This window comes from Eufriesea mexicana, unplaced genomic scaffold (genome assembly GCF_001483705.2).
Source record: "Eufriesea mexicana isolate 0111107269 unplaced genomic scaffold, ASM148370v2 scaffold8839, whole genome shotgun sequence".
In the NCBI taxonomy this organism is placed as follows: domain Eukaryota; kingdom Metazoa; phylum Arthropoda; class Insecta; order Hymenoptera; family Apidae; genus Eufriesea; species Eufriesea mexicana.
The window spans coordinates 607878-629128 of NW_016916568.1; the positions used below are offsets into that span (position 1 = coordinate 607878).

The following is a 21251-nucleotide window of genomic DNA, read 5'->3' on the forward strand; positions in this document are numbered from 1 at the left end:
ATCGTTCACCTTATGGCAGAAAGTCTTCGAATTACTATTTTCCTGTAACGAAAAAATCGTCGAGTGCAAAGGGTTAATAGGACGTTTCGCGTTTCATTCCCATCCCTTCTATATCCACCCCGAAGGCTTCCTGTGCGTCATGGACACCCTGTACGTCATAGAGGTCGTGCCAGGTAACTCTCGACTTTCACCATTTTTACTACTAATTTAATGCCTCGTAATGGTCACGGTGTTTTCAAACTACATAACGCTAAATCTCATCAACTGGGATTACGATTTGTCGTTAAGTGATTAAAGAAGCGGCATTGTTCGCAAGGTTTAGTGCCTTCCGAGTTACCTCATTGGGTCCGGGGCTTAAGATCGGCGCACAGAAGGCATTCAATTGTCGACTGAATAATTCACGCGACACAATTAAGCAATCGTTCATCCGCGCCGTGTAAACGTGGATTAGCACCGTGTCTTCAACGGCTAGTCATGGTAGCCTATTCTACTGTCTGGCGGACAGAAGCGTTACTCACGCGAAGCCGGAACGACTTCGTGGCGATGATGCAATTCACCCTGGCGCCAGATTTTTAAACGTGCCCCCGTTTTGCCAACCTGGCCCATTCGTATCGTATCGACATTGTCAAATCGGCAAGGCCGCTCTGTTGGCGCATGCCTAACCCAGACCTTCGACAGATAAGTCGAAACTCGTTTGCTTTACTGGAGACTGGCCTGCTCCACTCCTTACCAGAGATTCTTTATCTTTGTTATGCCTGGAAAAATTTACGCCAAATATCGTATTTCAGAGTGTTATTAGTCTTTGATTTTTCGGAGACAGAGATATTTAGGTATGAACCATTCGCAGATCAAAATGGTCGACTCGATTTTCTTAATTTTCCGAAATTGTTGGTACTTCAGTTTTTATTATAGGACGTTTCGAAGAATTAAATTTCATAGTATTTGTAACGTTGATTGTAATTTTATACGAGGTACAGTTTCTTAGAAGGAGCTGGTGAAATTATTAAGGAAATTAGGAGAAAATGGCCGTACTCGAGCTTCCAGAAGGGAATAAAAGAACGTTCAGGAAGCATGTGTGTCACATCTGTTTCGACATTAGACAGATCGAGCTCCTTCTATAGAACAAACGAAGTTTATTCCCACCCTTGAAACGCGTTGTTTCGTAATTTTCTATCGCGAGTAACTGGCCATCGCGCGAAAGTCCTTCGCTCGTTAAGAATTCTTCCTATCCATTATATTGCAGAGGTGTCGTTTCGCAGAGTGTACAATTTAAAAACCAATATCACCGACGCCTTTAAACGAATCTATTAAAACAGGTCTCATTCTTCTCTCTATTTATATCTTTATAACTGCGTTTAACAGTGCATAAACGCTTGAGAAACGTGCTGGTTACGTTATAAAAGAACAAAAGGAACAGGCGAAATTGACAAGAGTGAGAGGAAGACTCGCGGGTTCGACAGAGCTTTCGAGTTAAAGGAGTCTTAATCTTAAGTATACATGCTTATGTATCGTATAACCGACAGGACCAACATCGAAAGTGTGTTAAATCGTAAACTGGCTAATTTGTTTGCCAGAAAATTTGGTTGCCACGAAATGAAAACGAAAGGACCCGTCCGTGGAACAACGGGCAGGATCAACGTGAGCGTGTCGAAACATGGTCCACCTACAACAAGAGTTAATCATGTCAAGGACCCATTCAGCCTTCTCTCTGCTTCGTATAATCTTGTTATAATACCCTCTTAACCCTACGTACGCGCGCCAGTGAATCAATTTTATTCGGCTCTCGATTATCCGTTTGATGATAATGAGTTTAAAGGAATTCGGACGCGTGCCAACGTTCGCAATCGCGTTTCGAAACACCGAGGTTTCGCGCAGCGGATTTTCGCGTTCCCCAAATCCCGATTATCTTTTCTTATTTCCCAAAGAAGATTAACATCGGTGGTCGCAACTTCGAAGCTTCTCGTACCGAAATTATTCCATATATGCAATTGTTTTCGAGGGAAAATTGAGAATTAAATTTAAAAAAATCGAGAACCGAGAAATATTCGTACTTGGAATTTACTCATGCAGAGAGTGTTTGTCCTTCCACGTTGTAAATTATTATCCTCATTGTAGATTATTATAGTACTCAGAAATATATTTTTTAACGCACCTACGCATTCCCAGAAAATCGTGATATATTTCTTTTAACACGCGTTTGTCTCATTCGCATTCAGGATGAATATTTAGATCATCTATGATCCAAGCTTGCTCACCGAATACCGTATCGATGAAATGACATCTGATTCTACGATGTTGCAACGAAGCAGAAATAATAGGTGACCAAGGTTTGCGATATTATAATAACATAACAATTCCTTCCATTATTACACTCCCTTGTAATACCACTTACGTATCAAATAGGAGTTCCACGTATCGAATTAAAATAATAAAAGCCAACCATTTGATCAAAAATTCCAGGTTTCGAGTGCTCAGTGTTTGTTATCCGATATAAACGACTGAGAGGAGAATTTACTCATTTCTTTCTCATACTAACATATCAATTCCTTCGATTATTACACTCCCTTGTAATACCACTTACGTATCAAACAGGAATTCCACGTATCGAATTATAATAATAAAAGCCAATCATTTGATCAAAAATTCCAGGTTTCGAGTGCTCAGTGTTCGTTATCCGATATAAACGACTGAGAGGAGAATTTAGTCATTTCTGTCAGTTCCTCGATGTATTTATCAGGCTTCCAAAGTCGACGACTTTTTTCCCAGACAGTGTGGATGAATCACTCGCACCATCTCGGAAGAGGAACATGGATCGGTCCCGTTCTGCCAGAGCAATTAACTCACCTTTACAGTGGCTAATTACTCGTTTCTAACAAAGAGTATACACGTGTCTGCTCGCTTTTTGAGCGGCGATTAAATTCCTTATTAGACGAAAGGTATTTCGAGCGATTTGCTTCCATGGTCGACACTTCCAACCGATTCCATTCGAAGCTTCTCGTTTAAAGCTTCCAGCCCGAAGTTCGCCGACATGTACCAACGCCAAGAGATCATTTTAGTCGTCTGTGGAGGCGAATAAAGCATAAGGGGATCCCGTGTAATCGTATTATCGTGGTTCAGATAAGGCAGTGACGGTTTAAAATCGTCATCGAGGAGCCAACGAGTTATCGTTTCAATCGACACCTGCAAATTCCACGGTGACGACTTGCAAAGCCTAATCTTCGCGGAATCAGAGATCGTCGTCGCTGCTCCGACTCCACTTTCATTTTTTGTTCTTTTCTTCTCGGAATTCGGATTCAAGCGGGCAAACATGGCCGTGGCTCCTTTCGAGGCTCGAACCAGGGCAAAAGTGTCCTGATTTTTCGTTTTCTCTGTCACCGTGATGGATTTGATTATATGACACGCGTTCGATATCCACACGTTCCTATGCGATCTCGCTTTGTGAATCAGAAAGTACGATCATGTGGCTTGTGTGATCAATGATCCTCGTTTAGGCAAATCGATTATTCGTTTGTTAGCTGTGCTATGAGATTTCACCGATTGGCAGTCGTGCGAATTGAAAGTCGCGAAATTGTGAATTATTTCATAATGATTTAATGTATAATGTATAATGACCTCAAGCTTTACGATAGAAGTGAAGGTTTTGTATGAAAATTATACATTGGTATAGAGAATAGTATGACAGGCTGCTAACCTGTTATGTGATTCAGAAGTTTCGTGTTTGTAAAATTTACCGATTAATTTGAATATTTAGAAACGTATTGAATAATTTTAAATATCATTGAAGCATTTAAAATTCACTTGATTGATCAGTATGAGCTTGTATCGAGTATATAAAATAACGTATTTTTAATATAGTGTTATTTAGAATAAGTTATAAATATATGATACATCTGCTTGTTTGTGAGTAAAATTTTTAACGCTAGATTTACGAAACCCGTCAATTTAATGGATGGATTGTTAGAATTATACGAAGGTAACAAATTTAGTTAACTTATATTAAGACTGTTAACCCTTTGCACTCGAGAGGTGACTCAGTCACCATTTAATCAGATTCTGAAGATCGACGTTAATTAATATATCAAATTTAAAATAACCTAACGATGTGTGGAATATCGAAGAAAAATAATTCTATGTCTTAATTTGCATATGATTTCTCATTTACCATTTTAAAAATATCGTCGACTCTATGATAGAAAGTCTTTGAATTGCTATTTTTCTGTAACGAAAAAGTCGTCGAGTGCAAATGGTTGATATTGTAATTGTTTTTAAATTAAACTAATCGTTAAAAGAGGAAAAGACACGTGGTTTCAGCTATTTTTCTGTAACGAAAAAGTCGTCGAGTGCAAAGGGTTGATATTGTAATTGTTTTTAAATTAAACTAATCGTTAAAAGAGGAAAAGACACGTGGTTTCCTTTACCTGTAAATTTAACGGGTGTCGGTAAGATAGCGTCCGTAAACCCAGTGCAAATGAAGGAATTTTTGCATAGCAAGAATTGTTATTCTCCATTTATGTTTCACGAATATTCATAATAACCACATATTTATTAATGACACTCCTCAAATCTTTGACAGATTATTTTATCGATAATATTCGTTCGTCATACCAATCATATCTACATACGTGACAGTCTTTTCCGGTCTATAACGTTCTACCATTGGGACAGATAAAGAACAACGAAAATTGAACGATGATGGAATAAAAGAATTAGAATTTCATGATTTTGCTGTATCAATCGTTCCATCTTTGAATTCAACTCCTTTTAAATCATTTTTCATTTAACACTGAAATTCAATCGATCACCGAAGTTAAGACAGAAGCTAAGAAATTCTCTTTTCCTATCGTTTCGTGAAATTCCTCGAATCAAATCGTGACTCGCGATAAATCTCGTCTGTTCAAAGGTATTTAAAATTTTCCGCAAACTATAATCTTGACATTCTCATTGGAATTCGCGAACAACGGAGAAATTAATAGATAGATAAAATTAATCTAGCGCGTGCACCACTTATGCGATGATGAAACTCGTCGACATTGTTACTTTTTAAATCGTTTAACGAGTGGCACAATGTTTCATGCTAATTGCAATATCGGATTAAATCGATGCAGCTATGAAATCGACGGTCCTTCGTTCTCGAAATGTTTCGATGCTTTGGTATTATATTCTGGTCAAACTGCATTTTTCTCACGAATAATGTTGCAACAACTGTTGACGTCGAAGCAAACCAATGAACTGATATAACGTCACTGGTGGTGATAACGTTTACTTGAGCAAGAATTAGGTAATGAAATTTCGAAATAATTGGATCGAGTTTGTTCAAGTACTTTTACATGTATTCGTTGTTATTCGTCATAAATTTCCAGGTGATCTGATGTTTATTGGCCCAATATAAATGTCGGAGATTAAAAATGAAATACAGGGAATGATCAAAGTAGTCAGGTTATTTAAAATTGCAATCTTATTTTTCCCTTCGATTAAACACTTTTGTGTCATTTCTTTAATTTACCGTTTTCATTGATATTTAAAATTATCTTTATTGAGAAGGAAGCTTTATTAAAAATTTAACTTAGTTGCTTCCGAAGTTCTACAAAATTTTTAATTTACGCGTTATAAAAGTTCCATAGAAATTTTAAATTTTGCATGCCGCAGGATGAAAGTCAAGTATTTTATTTATTTAAATCGATATTATATGTATATTATATTTCTCTCTCTAACTGGGATATTGCATAATGTGGAAATAACGAGTTAATAACCTAAGCGAATTTTTTCACTAAAATTTAATTCCATCTAATAATTTTAAAATGATATTTAATAAAAAAATCATTTAAAATTCACACAAGCTTCCTATTTCCACATCTGGATATTTAAATAGATTAATAATCACCGAAGTGCCATTTTGTATTTATTCAAATCTCGAAATAAAACTAACGTAACATTCAAATTTCCCACACATTCCAAACAACTGTTATATAGGTTACTAAGCGTCGATCAATAGCGAGCCTGAGGCCCCCTTCAGAATTTCTCTCGAATTACCAAGAGACTGCTCATAGAGATCCATTCAACAGCGCTCGTTGCGTTGTTCTTCAGAAGTCGGTCATACTACGTACAGTTCGATCAATACAGTTCCCCCAGTCAGTTGTCTATAGTAACGAAGAGAGACAATCGAAACGAAAGAAAGATGGAACACAATTTGACTCCACATGTGACCTATATATACATTTAAAAAGATAGAATTATTTAAAATATTAATTCTCTACAAACTGAAACGAATCTTCAAATAAAAATAGCAAATGGAGCGAGATTATTCCACCATAACCAAGATTTCTTGTTTGAAAAAATTACTGAACAACACGCTTTGACAATCCAGGTCAATTAAACCAATTCCATTTATTTTGTTTACGAGCAGTTTAAATTTTCTTAACGTTGAAAAATTTGTATTTAGAATTAATCATAATTTTATACTTATTACTTTAGGAAGAACATTTAATGTAAATTTTTAAATTTATATTTAAAATTTCTTTTTAATTTTTAAAGAACTGGTTGAATAACCGAGACACTATACGACACGAACCTATAATACACCTGAATTTGTGCATAGTTCTAGACCAGCAAACACCGAGCAACCTTTGTCTGACATTCTCAAATGACTTCCAGAAAATTACCCACTGTTAACTCTTCGTTATCCAAGATAAAATTCAAAACACGTTTCTCGTTACTCATCATTCCGTTAATAATCCACCATGTTGGAAGCGAAGCTATATCGATGGAACTGTACCTATACAGCGACTGACGCGCCATATGGAGCTGAATGAACAGCTGTTGCGGTCTAGTCTATCGTCTCGCCCATTGGCTGGTCGACGACGTCATCATCGTCATCTGCTGAAGACACCGACGAGGGCGCCAGCCAGTCGGTCCCACGAAATTCGTATTCAAATAGCCCGACTTAATTGGCGCATGCGTGACTCTTCTCTATTGACACGAGGAAGCCAAGCCAAATTTCACTCAGTACTTTAGTGGCCGGTTCGAGAAGGACTGCCACAGGAGGATACGCGATTTTTCGGTCCTCTCTGTCTAGCGCCTACGTCCCCTTCACCTACAAACCCGTTTCACGAGTCGCGACGTCACCGGGAGGCTTTCTTCCACGACAATGTCGTACTGCACCCGACTCCTTCGGGACCAGGTATGCACGTCCTTCCTCTAATATTCGAATATCGAAATTTATCGCGTTCGAAAGGCACGATGTAACAGCCTCTGTCTCAATTTCGACCGCTCGACCCCGTTATCAAGGTCGACCGTGTCGTTTCCAAGTGGCGGGCTATCGAACATTCACTCGAATCCCGATAAAGATGCATTTCTCTCTGACTTCGACTGACCATCGTCCTCGAGAGCAATGATCTCTCCAGTGATGAGTAATTAATTAACAACAATTCGCGTCTTCGATTGTCTCGAGTTAGAACGACCGTGTTACACCTTCGCTGTGACATTCCAAGGGATTTCGCGATTTGGTCGTTGGCATAATACACGATTCTCGTCGGTGTTATCGGTTGGACGGTATTTCGGAGCGATGGCGTATTTGGAGCGTGTCTAGAGCGCTCCGTTAACAGGAAAATACGACGCAGTGATAACGATGCACGGTTGATGAGGAAGATAAACGCGAAGAACGATGTTTGCACGTTACATAATCTTATTAGATGCCTGTGCATACGTATCGAGCATATTTTCGAGAACTTGGAGGTTAGGTTTACGAGCTATTGCGCAGGACCACTGTGCATGGCGGGCAGAGATGAATAGAAAATTTTAACAAGCTTCTGTACCGTGTTGTGCGATAAGGATGTGTTTGGTTACTGATAACAGGCGATATTTATCGATGAGTGAACGGTATTTTTAGAGAGAAAAATTCAGCATTCGGCAAATTACTTTGAGCTTTGTCTCTCCTAATTCGTCTCGCAAAGACTCGAACAGCTTTCGAAATTGTATTGCCTCCGTGAATAAAAGAATTACGTAACTGTCGTTGTATATAGATGAATCTACTCGCACTATTTCGTCACATGTACATACTTATACGTAACGAATTAAGTACGTAGTAAAATACAGATATAGATAGGTTATTCTATTATCATAACTTGCTTTCTATGCCGCTTCACGAGCTTGCAGTATATTCGACTGCACCTCGATGATTAACTAAAAATAAAATCACGCTCGTTCTTATTTATGGACTTGTTTAGCTCGCGTTATCAGCAACCAGACGTTGTTATTGTCAATAAACTTTGATTATGCTAGCACACGCCTGAACGAAGTATACCCCGGAATTCGGTATAATCATTGAACTCGGAGTTTTATCGCTCTGTAAATGATTAGTCGGATTCGTATTTCTCACGGTATCTAATTTAAAGTAAACAGTGATTTCACGTTGGGCTTCTCAGGCTTCGAATTAATCGGTAAATTTCTTTTGCAGAAACTCGTTATCTTTGCGGCAGATATCCAGCAAAGATGCTTCAGCGCGAGTGCACTGAGTTTGGCCGCCAACAAGGTGGCGATGTCCAAGTTCGACTCGAACAATTACCTCCCATACGAAAAGCTGGAGGAGAAGCTTAGAGTAGTGAAGAAGAGGCAAGTATAAACGAGTCTGCTTAATCGAGCTATTTACTCTCGATTTCCCGATGAATGACAAAATGATCGAATCTTTGTAGGCTGAACCGACCTTTGACATTGTCCGAGAAAGTTTTGTACTCCCATCTCGATGAACCCGATAAACAAGAAATCGTCCGTGGGACCAGCTACCTCAGACTGCGACCAGATCGCGTGGCCATGCAGGATGCAACCGCTCAGATGGCCATGTTGCAATTTATCAGTTCTGGTACGATATAAAATAAACATAACTCAGTCCATAATTCATCGTTCCCCTTGAAAATAAGCCATTTTTAAATTATACAATTCCTCTAACCTGTCTAATAATTTCACCGTGTACTAAATCCATGAATAATTGATGTATCCATTTCCTCATCTATATTCTCATTATACGTATATCCCAAAGTTGTATCAATCGAGAAACTTTGAAACATCAGCCGATTGTAATAGAAAGCAGTACATCTTTAGAGTGTCCCTATATTTTCTTCGAAACTAACGTATCATCGTTTCTCTACAGGACTGCCAAAAGTCGCCGTGCCTTCCACTATTCACTGCGACCACTTGATCGAAGCTCAAGTCGGTGGTGAAAAAGACTTGAAACGCGCCAAGGATATCAACAAGGAAGTGTACAACTTCCTGAAGACAGCTGGTGCCAAGTATGGCGTCGGTTTCTGGAATCCTGGTTCCGGTATTATCCATCAAATCATCCTCGAGAACTACGCCTTCCCTGGTCTGCTAATGATCGGTACTGACTCGCATACACCCAATGGCGGTGGTCTGGGCTGTCTTTGCATCGGTGTGGGTGGTGCCGACGCCGTAGACGTGATGGCCAAGATACCATGGGAGTTGAAATGTCCGAAAGTCATCGGTGTGAAACTGACCGGCGCTTTGAAAGGTTGGACCAGCCCCAAGGACGTCATCCTGAAGGTTGCTGGCATCCTGACCGTGAAAGGAGGAACTGGAGCCATCGTAGAGTACTTTGGCCCTGGCGTCGACAGCATCAGCTGTACTGGAATGGCCACTATTTGCAACATGGGTGCTGAAATCGGTGCTACCACGTCTATCTTCCCGTACAACTATCGTATGCAGGATTACCTGAAAGCGACTGGCCGATCCGAGATCGCTGGAGCCGCTGATCAGCACAAGGACACCCTTTTAACTGCCGATGCTAACGCTAAATACGATCAGATCATCGAACTGGATCTCTCTACCTTGGAACCTCACGTGAACGGACCGTTTACTCCTGACCTCGCTCATCCTATCTCTAAATTGGGTGAGTGGAGCGAAAGATCGGTGCGATCAAGGTGTCACGTGTGTCTGAATGGTTGACTTGGAACTTGGAACATTTTAATTAGGGAGAGTGCTAATTGACTTGCCTCGGATCGCAATGATTTTCCAATACTTCTTCGTAGGGCATAAGATAAAGTTTTTGAAAATTCTGTATAAACGAAAAGACCTTCAACGTCTTTCTAACTTGCTTCCTAATTTCTTATACTATATTCGAATCAAGTCAATTCTTATTGTATAATATAGTTTCCTAACTATGTAATTTGTCTTCGAGGAAATATTTTTAAATGTTCCAAGACAATACAAAGTTTAGGAATGAAATATTCGGAGTTATTCAGACTACACGTGACCCTCGAAGGTGTTAAATACTTCAGAGAAGTTAAGAAAGAAGTTCATTGCTTGCAATAATTCTGACCAGGTGATACTGCCAAGAAGAACGGTTGGCCTAACGAGATCAAGGTCGGTCTGATCGGTTCCTGCACAAATAGCTCTTACGAAGACATGGGTCGATGTGCGAATATCGCTAAGCAAGCTCTGGATCATGGATTGAAGGCGAAGTCCGCGTTCAATGTCACGCCAGGATCAGAACAGATTCGCGCCACCATCGAGCGTGATGGAATCGTAAGTCTCTTTCTAGAATAGCAATTTCACGATTACATTGAAAAACTCGTGGTAGAGTAGAGGTTGCACAGTTTCGTTGACACAGTGCCAAGCATTGGTACATGTCACTTAGCAACAAGTAAAACGGCTCACGCCAATTCTTAATTTGGCTTCGTATGTATGTGTTTTGAAGGTGTAAAGGAAAAAATAGAGACTCGTCGATTCACGTGACCGGACCTCTGGGTGACAATGAAGTAGATTTAGATTACAATTTAGAGTAATTTCAAGGTGGGGGGAGAAAGTGTGTCAGAAGATTTATGACAGTGTTTAAAATGTGTTTTTAGAGGAAGTCTAAATATATTTTAAATAACAATTGTTAAATGTATAAATAGGCAAATAGGTTTAAAATAATACTTTAACGCTATGAATACTATTAAGTATATTAAGTACTGAAATATCAACATTGCGAATATTTGCAATACCAAAGTGTTTCGAAATATTAAACAAATTTCAAGGATATCATTTTTCAAGACACAGATATCAACTTTTAAAATACAAAATGTATCACAACCTCCAAGATTTCAAAAATATTACGGAAATGTGAAAATTTGAAAACTAGTGCAATTGTTGCAAGCTTTGCTAACGTTGAAAATTTCCATGATACTAGAAATACCTAAAATTGCCAAGAAACTTAATATCCTATTTCTCTAGGCGTCGATTTTGAGAAATTTCGGAGGTACCGTTTTGGCCAACGCCTGCGGTCCTTGCATCGGCCAATGGGACCGTAAAGACATCAAGAAGGGAGACAAGAACACGATCGTTACCTCGTACAACCGTAATTTCACCGGAAGAAACGATGCCAATCCCGCGACACACGCTTTCGTCACCAGTCCTGAACTCGTCACTGCCCTTTCAATCGCTGGTCGATTAGACTTTAACCCGGTTACCGATAAACTCAAGGGCAAGGACGGAAAGGAATTCCTTCTGAAAGATCCTTACGGTAAGCATAATTCATCCGTGTCTCGCGGATTAACACGTTCATGCTAATATCGTATCATTAAAATGGTCGAGGAGATAATCGAGATGGTATCTAGTTTGCAATTATGCATGAATCACGATGGTATTTGTTTTATAACCAGACATCTGTATACGAGTTATCAGATTCAGCACTGGCTCTTCGTGATGTTAAAGATAATGCAGTGGTCTAGACAGAGTACGAAATTAGATACCTGTCTGTGAAATACTCGGCGTGGACTTTCGTCTTGGAAATTGATTAATTTATTTGAAGGCATCGTGGTTAATTATTCAATCATGCGAGATTATTTTATACTGAGATACCGAAAGTGGCCATGAGACTATCATCCGTCTAGTTTTTTCCTAAAACGAACAAAGTTCTTCCGTATCTTTTTCTCAGACGTTTAGCCAGACGATAACTGCTGTTTACGAGGAAAAATCGGATGTAGTGAATTTGTGAAATATTTCGTAATGGCAAACTTTGAACGCTACGTTTCATTCATGCAACGTGTGTCTTCGTAATTCTTCTCCACTGACAATCGTCTTTTTAAAATTCTTACCCTTCGAGTATTTAAACAATGTTAGGATCAAATTTAAATAACGCGAGACTCGATTTAAGTAACAGTGTTTCAGGCTACGAATTGGTGACGCTAATTAGCGACATAGCGTTTCGAAATATTGAAAAGCTATTTTATTCCAGGCGATGAGCTTCCAAATCGTGGATTCGACCCTGGCATGGACACATACGATGCACCCCCAGCCGATGGCAGCAAGGTGAAGGTCGACGTGAGTCCATCGAGCGAAAGATTGCAATTACTAGAACCATTCGACAAATGGGACGGTAAAGATCTCACGGACTTGACCGTCTTAATCAAAGTCAAAGGAAAATGTACCACAGATCACATCTCGGCTGCTGGTCCATGGCTGAAATATCGTGGCCACTTGGACAACATCTCGAACAACATGTTCATTGGGTAAATTATCATGACCTATATAGTTTGTTCCAATTTAATTCCCACTTAACCCGAATCTCCCAGACTGGCCCTAAAGTTAATCTAATCGGATAGAGTTATATGTATCTCCGTGAATTTCGCAGAGCCGTGAATTCCGAAAATGGCGAGATGAACAACGTGAAGAATCAGCTCACAGGCGAATGGGGTAAAGTGCCGGACGTTGCCAGACATTACAAAAAGAACGGAGTTAAATGGGTAGCCGTCGGTGACGAGAACTACGGTGAAGGTTCGTCTCGGGAACACGCAGCCCTGGAACCGAGACATCTTGGTGGTCGTGCCATTATCGTGAAGAGCTTTGCCCGTATCCACGAGACGAATTTGAAGAAACAAGGACTGCTGCCTTTGACCTTTGCCAATCCTGGCGATTACGATAAGATTCAGCCTACTGATAAGATCAGCCTTCTGGGATTGAAGGATCTGTCGCCTGGAAAGGTACCTCTTCATCGATGATTTAATTAATTACTTTCAATCTACGAGGTTTCTTGGAATATTAATTCTCTGTAACACTTAATAGAAATTGCGTATGGTTGTATCTATATATTGTAACGATAGTATTATCAAATAAGTCGTGGTAATTAGTTTTAGATTCTTGTTCTGTCATTACTGACATCGTGCAACTGCCATTGGCAAAATTAACGTTAGCTTTTAGTAAGATGGAAGTATAATTATATATATCTACTTGTCTATTGTTGCACTATTTTAATGACTGGTCAACGGATACAGTGATAAATTTTATTTTAATTTTTATTTTGTCCAAATTCGTTATTGTAGTTTATTACTATCTCATTTTATTCGTTCTACGACAATTTCTTTATCAGTTACAGAGAATTAAAGATCGCCTTAGGTGTATCTAAAGACTCAGGCTTATTTTTCGGTTGCTGAATATTCTTTCTTTTCTCCTTGACTATTAATTGACCGTCACTAGATCACTATGACACGTGATGGAACATACTTCGAGAGAATCTATCAGCCAGATATAGTTGACCAAAAATGTCACTAAGAATATTAGTTACCGATATAGCCATCTATACATTCCATTTAAGTGTTCAAGGACATGAAGCAACCCTTAGTTCCTAAATAACAATCTTTAATTCTGTCTCTACCCTTTCTAGAATAACTGAACTTGGCCAGCAACCAAGATAGAAAGAAATTCTAGCAGCCTAATGTATCTTTTACATCTGATCCATTACTTAATTTATTTTCCCTTAAGAATTGGACGACTTAAAGACACTTACACGCTATACTACTTAGCTCTACGTCTATCGTTTCCACATCGAGGGATACCTGCAGTTTTATTTTCAATAATTTCCCAACCAATTTCCACCTTGGAGGAACACAGATCTATTCACCTTTATTCCCCAGACCACAGGATTTATTGTGTATTCTCAGCGTCCAAATCCATTTACATTTTTCCCAATACCATCGTCCGAAGAGTGCAAAACCTGACGTTCTGTTTCTACTTGCAGCCCGTACAAGCACAGATCAAGCACACAGATGGCAAAGTGGACAACATCTCCCTGAACCACACCATGAACGAACAGCAAATCTCGTGGTTCAAGGCTGGCTCTGCTCTGAACCGCATGAAGGAGATCTCCAGCGGCCAGTAAACTCGTTTGACCATCGAGCAAACGCGCGAAACCGTAATCGTTTTCACAGAACGTGCACGATCTCGTAGTTAGTTGTGTGTGTATCGATAGCGAGACACGGACGAACAGCAGTTCGGTATAACACACTAATCTTCCAGATAGATTTGCGTAATATAATCGCGACGGTCAGGGTGCCATAAGTTACTTAAGCGGAAAGCGAGATAGAAAATTTCGGAGGAGAGACAGGGAATGCGTACACCTGCACATGTCCGTCGCGACAATACCTCGAGATCATCTGTATACAAATCGTTGTTGACGGAAATGTTTGTTACAAGCAGTGATGGACTGAGACAGGGTGAAAGCCGAGAAATACTCTAGCCAAGTTTCTAGTACGAAGTCTAGAAGATTTTAAGTCTTAACTTTAGAAGAGGATCGAATCGTTCTCGTACATTGTTCCACGCTCCGTATCTCGACGGAAATCACGCGTCGAGCCTTTGCCCCTGGTTTTCTCGTACAAAGTACGAGAGGAAAGTTCCATGCGTCGATGGGACGACGGTGCAACCCGCGCGTGCCAACGTGTTCATTTTTAAATCGTGTACAGCCCGACGACGGCACGTCGAGATTGCATGCTCCTGTCGACCCAGAGCTTCGATCGTGCTCAATGGAATCTTCTGTACATACTATATATTATTCGCAATGTAGGACACACCGTGATTATACCGTTTTCTAGACGCGACTGATTTGATCAGATGTAAGATTCGCTGTTGATTCACTTGCACGAGAAAGAAATAAATGACTGAACAGCGAGCTGTGTGGTTGTTTCGTTCATTTAATTACTTCTCGATTCGTTTCCTATTCCATTTATCCAATGAGATTTTCACGTTTCTCGTTTTCCATACAAATTTTGTTTTATTTATTCTTCGTGGGATGAAATGATTTATTCTTTATAATTGGATAGAGAAGATATATTTATAATTGGAAATATTTCTCATTTTTGTTCTCGATAGATGAAAATGATTGACAAGCGTGTTTGATTTCTACGATCAAATTTTGTCATTTTTGAAAATTATAATCGAGTATTCTATACCACGTGTCGATAAAGAAGAGATCTATATTTTTATTTCTCATAGATGTAGAGAAATATCATTGAGATTGAAAAAGAATCGATAAGATTTTTAATTAATACTGTATTTTAATTCTGCAGAAGTATCTTAGGAAGATTGTTTATTTAATTTTTAAATCGTTAGAAAATATTTGATAAAATAAACGAATTCAAATTTGAGGGACGATTCACAATTTTCATCGATTACGAAACAATTTCACTTGGTATTTCTATTTTCAAACATAGAATAAATTTTAGATAACCCCTATAAGGTAATTATTAAAGCGTCTATAAGATTTCTACGAATCGGAGCCTTTGCCAAATTCATCTAACCTCGAAACTAGCGTGAACCAATATTCCTTCTAGTTTAACACGAATTAGGGTATTAAATATGATATGAAAGCACTTACGTCTTCTAAGAAGGGTCAAAATAGATGCACGTCCAAAAAGAACCATGTCGCAATCGTTGAAGAAATAGTTCAATAGAAACGAATGATTTATGATGTCACAGATCGTAATGACGATCGATCGACAATCGTCAGGTGTTCAAGCATGCGCCGTAATTGCCGTAAATTCTCACGTACTTGAAATCACACAGGCCTGCGTTATACTTGTGTCAGGTATTTGGACGTTAATAAAATCTGAATTTCTAAACACGTGTGAGTTTATCAGAAAAGAATGTATTTAAATATTCACAAAATACTTATTAGTAATAAGAATATTTATATATGATAATATTTATATTAAATATTTTATATTAAATATTATATTTAATATTTATATACGATAACGATGCAAATATTAAATAGATATTATTCAAGAACATTTCAAAAAATATTTAGTTAAAATTATTATAAAAATACAAAATATTAATCTTACAAGATATATATTATAATTTATAATTTTACAGAAACTTATTACATTTCTTTCATAAAACTAAAGTAACGAATCTTTTTATCACTGTATTTAATTAAACAGCATTTTCCTTGAACACTTTTAACAACTATTTTCTCGATATTAACGAATTCCAAAATTTCAATTTTAATCATAAAACTACGATCGAACAATTATATCGATCCTGGCACGTTATTCCTACATTTTCGACGATATTAAATTACATTTATTCGGTGGAACAAGCTCACAGCTCATGGCTGTAATTAACCCTCCGCCCCTGTTTTGTCGCGAATTACGTCGGCCTTTAATTCTTCCAAATATTTAATATCGCGTCAAAACGTCGTTTGGTGATCGTGTTGGCAGGCTGTTACGGATATTAGGCAACATAACCGACGCTTCTGAGGTTCCAAAACAGCTCTTCCACCTATCGCGTCTTTTGTCCCTTAAAACCGACCACATGTCACGGAAAAACGTGGCGCATGCCTCGTTACCACGACAACCGTGTAACCGTACACAAAGCGTACACTGTCGTTCATCGCAAGTAAGCCTACTCTGTCGTCAGTCTCTTTTCGTTCAAAGGATCCCGTTGTTAGATCGATTGAAAATTAAAAGCATTCCTCCGAGCGACTAAACGTCTTCGAAAGTTCGATAAGATACCCTGGACTCGGAATTATTTCCACTTTCCACGTGACAACGCGATGTCGGTCGAGGGTGAGTTCTTCCTCTCGATCAACGGATCCATCGAGCACGCCGAGTTTTACGATGCCGACAACGTCTACTGCAAATACGGATATCACTTCGGCCCCGAATGGAGCGTAGTTGCCGTGAGTCCATTTTGTTTAGCGATCTGACAAGCCGTCACATCGAGTCGACATGGTTTTTCATCGATCTCGAAGAGAGATTTCAACGTTCGATAGTCTGCTGACTTTGTGAAATCCTGTTAGGGTATCGAGGAGGGTCTGACACAGATGTGCAAGTGCAGCAGCGACCCGAGAAATCTGGCAGTCTGGAATTTCCCGCTGGAAGTCACGTTCAAAAGTACCAATCCACATGGATGTGAGTAGAACTGGTATTTCTTGGTTATTGCTACGTATTTCTTGGGATATCTCTCGGCCTTAATTTTCGACAATCGTTTCGGAATTTCTTGATCCAGGCGGTGGTCGAGGAAATAAAATTAAAATCGAAGCTCCTTCTTGAACATGGAGAGCGAAAAGTTGAGGTTGTTATCGGGGATTTGTAGAATTTATATAATTATAGAAATTCATTGGATTCTCGATTTGTATTAAACAGCACATTTTAACACGAGTTAAGATAAGATAGAGGATATCTGAATTAAATTTTATTTTATTCAGTTACGTTAATGGTAAGTGTGTTTTATAAATTATTAATGAACGTGGTTTATATAAGATATTACGAAATCGCTAAATAACTATGAAGTATCATCCAAAACGTGAAATCTTATCAACCTCCTGTATCAACTGGTGTTTTAGGGCCCCAGTTAATAATGTCTGTTTACGGCTTGGACATCTTCGGCCACGACGTCATCAGAGGATATGGAGTGTGCCATTTACCGCTGAAAACAGGTCAACACGAGAAAAGGTATTAAATTATAACTAAACAGCTTCTCGTAATTACGATATTTTTCATCCCTGTGCCCCGTTGATCAATCCACACCGATCTCGAATCTGTAAATAAATTTTTGATACAGCATAAATACACAAATAAATCAGAGAATTTTAATAACCCGAATAAACCGGGATTACAAAATCGAATGGAAACGTTATTCCCGATAATCAATTACAAGTTTCACAAATCGGTATTTCTGAAATATTTGTGACATTCAAGCCAGGGGGAAAATATACATATTCTATCCTACAAACCAAATAGAAGCACAGTATTGGTAATACGATATTGGTTCACACCATATCGAGTTTTGAAACCTCTCTTCTATAAAAAAAACGGGCAAACGAAAGAAAGGAAAAACGAAAAACGTGACTTATCACGTTTCCACGGTTTTCAGGCATAAAAATGAATCCCCCACGAGCAACTGGAAAACTATTCGGACCTCAAATACAAATATCGCATATTTCATCCTCTAAATCACAAAATAAAAAAGAAAAAGAAATAAATAAAATGAAAATTTTGCTCGCGTAGACACTTGGTTCAACTTATTTTTACAATTGCCACGCGGTATAATGATCTCGATAAATTTGCTTTATGTCAGATTTAATTATTCTACCGATCGTTGTTTAAGGACGATTGTTGTAACATCGGTGAAATTTTGCAGGCCATAAAAATGAATCCTTCACGAGCAACTGGAAAACTATTCGGACCTCAAATACAAATATCGCATATTTCATCCTCTAAATCACAAAATAAAAAAGAAAAAGAAATAAATAAAATGAAAATTTTGCTCGCGTAGACACTTGGTTCAACTTATTTTTACAATTGCCACGCGGTATAATGATCTCGATAAATTTGCTTTATGTCAGATTTAATTATTTAACCGATTGTTGGTTGATAGATTGTTGTAATATCGGTGAAATTTTACAGGGTATCAGTGTACGTGCCGGAGTCCTCCTCAGTGTTGCAGCGATTTGCGAGCTGGTTAACCGGAAGGAGACCGGAACTGATTGATCCGACGATATTGGCTACCGGTGGCGGAAGGGAACGTAAGGCAATATTTTGAATCATTTCACGTTGCCTGGTGACGACGGATATCCGCGCTGACATTAAATTAATTGGGCTTAGAATCCAACCTATCAAGGACAGTCGATACGTCGACTGTATTAACGCGAGCGTCTGATGCTCGCGGACAGGAAGGAATTAAACCATCTAGATCGTATCGAATCCTCTGACGCGAGTCAATCGATACATCCAACATGACAGATAACATTTGCCTCGAGCTGGATCACTGTTTTCCCTCGTTTCTCGCCAACTCAGAGATGGCTAAGCACTTTCACGAGTTTTTATTCCGATGAATTTTCGCTCGGTCGTCTCTTTATTCTCAGACAGGAAGTCAGTGTATTTGTGGCGATAGAAATGATCGATCTTTCGCGTATTTTATTTCATTTTATTTTTCTGCGCCGCGTGATCGATGTGAATTTAATTATCCAGGTTGTAGTATCAGGGGAAAAGAAATTTTTTAAAAATTGTTAATCTTTTACCTCGACGTCTGTTGGAATTGTTTGGGCACCCTTAATCACTCGTGGAATAATTTTGAGGTTAGGGAATTAAATACCGTATTCCTGAATAATTTTGAGGTTAGGGAATTAGGTTCGAACTTTTTAATATGATGCGAAGGTTAGGTGGATTTTAAGCGTAAATCAAAATGTAGATAAATATACCGAAATAGTGTACAATTTAAAGTAACTTTATTTCCACAACACAGTATGACTGGACAACTCAAAATGATCGTTACTCTCGGATGCAATCAACTACTACCCCGCGGACATCTTCCGCACAATATACAACACGATTCGCGTAACTGGAACAAGTTATAACTACTTCCCTATAGCAATTAGAAACAAATGATGCAGACAAGGGACCAGAAAAAAGTAGATCAGACTAGACAACATTTTCAGCACCTTATCTTTTCCCCGAATTCAACGAGTTCTAAAGTAGATCGATGGTATTTCATTTTTAAACTATCACGCGTACGGAGTGGTTAATTTTCCCTTAACGCGAACGAGGATCTACTATGGCGAAATACCATTATAACCAATCTTTACAGACACGCCAAAGCCTCGGTCCAAGCCTTGAAACAACCCAGCAACTCCCGGAACCCAAAACCTCGAGTGTCCATACACTCTTCTAGCCTCGAACTCTCGATCCCTCCTCTCTAACCCTCGATCCACCTCACTCGCTGTAAACTCTTGCACCAATTTCCCATTTGCTCCAACAGCATACAGAAATGTATTAACGAGAGCCTTTGAGAAAATCCAATTCGATCAGCAATCAGGTTAACACTGTTGCAATACGTATTAACGTGAGCCAAGACACTATGCTGCTGCTCAAAGAGGGCCTATAATAGAAATAGGTTACAGTGTAATCTTTGAATTCCAGAAGCTTTCATCTAAACCTTCGCTGATATGGAAGCTTTAAAAATTTTCGAAATGCGGATCAGTCGAAGTTCAAAGTGCAGAGACGATACGAGAGAATTAAAGAAAGGTTGGAAATCCCAGAACCATAGTCCGAGGAGTCGATACAGATTATTTAAACGCAGGCTCTAGCTTCAGAGATAGGAGAGCCACCTCGAACGACCTGGACCTGTAAAAATTTTACGACCACGTGCAAGCATTTATAACGGCGTGGAATAAAGTGGTTCGGACGAAGCACTTACCACGAGAAGCACGGTTTATTTCCCGCGATACTCAGACACCTTGGCTGAGGGCTATGTGCACCTGATGTTTCGCTGGCCTGCGTCAAGGGCTGCAGCTAGTAATAACTTTCTTTGTAATTGCAGTCACGCGCATGAGGGTGGAGGGTATTGTTACCGTAACGTTCAACGCCGTGCTGAAAGATTTCTTCAAGTTGGGCTACAACAATGGCGAACAACGGAACAAGTAATGAGATTTGCCACGATGGCGCGACCGTCACGGTTACAACATTTTTCTACCCGAACCAACCCGTTTTTCGCTTGTCAGAGGGCCGACGGAGACCGAGAGGAACGAGATGAAGTAGCGAGACTCGAGGGATTTGCGAAAATTTACATTGTTAACGACGTCGTGCTTGTTACCCTGTTAGTCCGGTAATTAAGACGGTAACCGGGAAATTAATTACCGAACGGCGATGCGGTGACTTTAGTGTACCATTCCGTGTGTAAAGGGGTTCACGTGGGTATGCTGTGTCGAAGAGTGTCGGGTGTATCGCTGTCGAGGCGTGTATAATGTCCGCTGTGAAATTTAATTGGCGAGTAATTTGTCGTCTGGCAAAGACGTGTTAACAGGTGTGTATCTGGGCTCCTCTTGCAAGAGACTCGAGTTTAAGATGGCTGAAACTTGCGCCAGAGTCGGAAGTAAGAATTTAGGAAGGGATTCCTTAATTCTTTCGCAATGGAGGAATACGTGCGTGTTATTTCTGGAAGCTGAAGACACAAAGAGCGTGAAAATTGAGGAAGGGCACAGACAA

At 39.3% G+C, this 21251-nt stretch overlaps 2 protein-coding genes across 2 annotated transcripts; both read left to right on the forward strand.

Moving 5' to 3' along the window:
* The first annotated feature begins 6916 nt into the window (after window positions 1-6916).
* On the forward strand, window positions 6917-14932 carry LOC108552994 (probable aconitate hydratase, mitochondrial). The gene is made up of 9 exons (XM_017907722.1): window positions 6917-7177; window positions 8453-8607; window positions 8688-8854; window positions 9143-9898; window positions 10331-10533; window positions 11224-11512; window positions 12227-12500; window positions 12623-12971; window positions 14006-14932. Exons 1-9 carry the CDS (start codon window positions 7145-7147, stop codon window positions 14144-14146), a joined length of 2367 nt encoding a protein of 788 aa, XP_017763211.1. The 5' UTR covers window positions 6917-7144; the 3' UTR covers window positions 14147-14932.
* Window positions 14933-16819: 1887 nt separating this feature from the next.
* On the forward strand, window positions 16820-20690 carry LOC108552999 (B9 domain-containing protein 1). Its single transcript, XM_017907730.1, has 5 exons — window positions 16820-16945; window positions 17066-17177; window positions 17612-17720; window positions 18675-18793; window positions 20587-20690. The coding sequence occupies exons 1-5, from the start codon at window positions 16820-16822 to the stop codon at window positions 20688-20690; spliced, it is 570 nt and encodes a 189-aa protein (XP_017763219.1).
* Window positions 20691-21251: the final 561 nt, after the last annotated feature.